At 36.0% G+C, this 3,061-nt stretch overlaps 1 protein-coding gene across 2 annotated transcripts in view; it reads right to left on the minus strand.

The window, feature by feature from the left end:
* Positions 1–980: 980 nt before the first annotated feature.
* The window catches only part of zfand5 (zinc finger, AN1-type domain 5), an 18,493-nt gene continuing 16,412 nt past the window's right edge, over positions 981–3,061 (minus strand). Inside the window, exon 6 of one of the 2 annotated variants that reach the window (XM_015373165.1) lies at positions 981–2,123. In XM_015373165.1, coding sequence (XP_015228651.1) covers positions 1,975–2,123 — 149 coding nt within the window. In that variant the 3' untranslated portion in view covers positions 981–1,974. The remainder of the gene's footprint in view (positions 2,124–3,061) is intronic. The other variant, XM_015373164.1, reaches the window with a different exon arrangement.

The following is a 3,061-nucleotide window of genomic DNA, read 5'->3' on the forward strand; positions in this document are numbered from 1 at the left end:
ATCTTTACAAAATATTTTCAAAACAATACATCCATGAATAACTGAAGGGAAATTAAAGTCAATTAGATTATGTGTGATAAATGCTCTTATGCAGGATTAAACATGACCGGTTTCAGAGCATTTTAAAGAGTTTTCACTTATCTATTTACCTCACTGGTCTTCTGAACCGTCCATGTGACTTTTGCGCCATCTAGTGGCCGACTGTGGCTTTCCTTTCAGGTGCATTTCAAGGTGAAAAGATTTTTTTCTGACTGCATTTCAGATCATTCTAAATCTGTTAAAATTAATCAAGTTAAATCATTATCTATAAAATGTAAAAATTCATATATATATTTAAAAAAATCCTGATTCTTGCCCAGATAAAAGCGCTCCAGCAGCAGGTTGAATCCACTCTGAGAATTTCAATAATTGGCTTCCCTCTTTTCTTTCGGCGTGATCTGCAGAATTCAAGACTATTCACAGCCGTCTTAAAATGTTCTTAATCTGGACTGAAAACTTTCCCTTTTAGAAATGCCTACAATTGCTGATTTTTAGATTTTTTAGTCTACGTATGCCTTCAAATGTATTGATTTTAATGATTGTCTTTTTACTCTGTTTTTAATGTTATGGTCTTTTAACCTTGTTTTAATTTTCCCCTTTTTTTTTTTAAATGTAGCACTTTGAGATCTGAGTTCAAATGTAAAGTGCGTGACAAATAAAATTCATTATTATTATTATGAATAATCTGCACAAGTTGAAATATTACAATCATGTAAACAGAAAAAAATTTCCACATTTTGGATGATCGATATTTATAGCTACCAAAATTACTTTCATATATCTAAATGAAAAACATTTAAAACAGGTCTATGAAAAAAATGTGGAAGCAACAACCTTCAATTTAAAATACTTGAAATATGAACCAGTGCAATTAATCTATATGATGACAGTTTTTTTTTTAAATTAAATGATATGACATATTTGTACATATTAGCCGCTGAAGACGCAACATAAAAAGGACCAAATATTCCTTGTTGTGCATTTGTGAACATAATTTATTAACATCATACAATATTGGGAGATTACACACACACTGCAGAATATAAATACGAAGGTTTGTACAAACATGGAACTAAAAAGGGGTTAAAAAAAAAAGCAGCAAGACCCAGAAAGAAGAAAAGTATCTTAAAACTTTCAACCAAACGCTCCGACTACGCACACAGATTCCTCAAGAAAAAAAAAAAAAAGATTCACCCAATAGCTGGTTATGCTACTCCATCAAACATGAAACATCACCTCCCCACAATGTGACTTCTTAAAGAAACGTTGAGAAATTAACTTTTCCGAAACGCTAGAACACACAAACTAGTGTTCAGGAAAACTATTTAACGGCAACGTCCGGAAAACCCAAAGGGAAGAGTCTTTGTGTGACGTCTGTAGACGGTTGGACCCCCACGTTAGCAGAGGGGCACAACTTGACCGGGCGTTATGGGAAAAAAATGTCTCCAGGAAGCAATCCAGGTTGTGGGTTTAGTTTATGGCAAAGTAGAGGAGAGATCCAGGAATCCACTGGGATGAAAACGACCTCTTAAGGAGGTCAAGAACTGATGAAGAAAGAAATAAAATTCTATTTTGCTACTCAAGCCAGCAGAGTGCAAGCACAAACAGGCCGAGAGTCTGACCTGACGCTGTATCCGAGTGGGAATAAACCGGAGCGGGAAGCAATCAGCAGGACGTTTTAAAGGGAAACCACTCCATCGGCGTCCTTCTCAACCAGCTCCAACAGCACATATAGTGTTTGTTTAAAACAATGCTCCGAATAAGACGGCGAACTCACACAAAAAAAATGAAATAAAAATAGGCAGACGGTGTGAACAGGAGGAAGAAATCCTGTCAAAAAGGAGAAAAGAAAAACTAAATCCTGGAGGAAGAAGGTGGGCTCAGGTCCGTGTTCTGAAATCTGATAGCTCTCCATTTTTTAAAGTCAAACAAGAGTCATATTCTCTGGATCTTCTCAGCCACCACCATGGGGTTCTCTTTACGGATCTTGGCAGCGGCGTCGGCTTTGTAGTCGTAGGGACAGTCGTGTTTGTCGGAGTAACGGTGAATCCCGCAGAATAGATTCCCGCAGCGGCAACCAAAACCTGGAATATCAAGAAAGTCCAAGATATTTAATTACAAACCACGAAAAAAAACTTTTCTTTTCAGATCAACATGATAAATATGTATTTTTTAATTAACAGAATAATATCCTTACAGGGGTGATACAGTTAGACTTAAAACTCTGTCACTAGCTGAACTTAATCATCTAAAAACTAAAATACACTGAAATAAATCAACTTGTGGGAAAAAAAATAAATCAAAAACACCTTCCATAAATGTGAGCTGCATCAATACCATGAATGAAAAGTTTACTCGACCTTTAAACAGTGAAAAAAAAAAAACAAGTAGATGACATCATGGCCATGCTAACACCTACACCATTGGACATGGTTTTAGCGTAAATTGTACGCCTTTTACTAAAAAAATGACGAATTTTACGCCCCGTTTTTGGGAACGGATTTTGCACGTCCTAATTTCCCCCTAGAAACTTTGCTCAAACGTTCAATATTTCACAAGCAGCAGCTGCTGGAGTTTAAAAGACTTAATTTTTGCTGCTCGACGCGCCACATCAACCAATCAGATAAGCTGATCTGGGAGGTGGCAGGGAGACAGACGCCGCTGCTGATGCAGAGCGTCATCATCACTCCCCTGAAACTGTTTATTAACGACTAAATTAACTTAAAGTGTCAAAACCTGCCAGCAAAATACGTTCGCTTTTATTATTACAGTAACATATGGAGTGTTCTTACACACACACCATGGACAGTTCCAGGACCACTTACATGCACTCCACAACTAGAGCTCTATATAATATGTAAATCTTTTATCTGTCAATATTAAGCCTGTATTATAATATATAAAATCAATATCCTAACTTTCCTGTATAATCTTTATATAGCTTCGATATTTATTTTATAGCCTCTAACAATTACTCTATACTATGTATATATGAATGGAGTATAAATGGTTTATATATACA

This window comes from Cyprinodon variegatus, unplaced genomic scaffold (assembly GCF_000732505.1).
Source record: "Cyprinodon variegatus isolate N-32 unplaced genomic scaffold, C_variegatus-1.0 Scaffold82, whole genome shotgun sequence".
In the NCBI taxonomy this organism is placed as follows: domain Eukaryota; kingdom Metazoa; phylum Chordata; class Actinopteri; order Cyprinodontiformes; family Cyprinodontidae; genus Cyprinodon; species Cyprinodon variegatus.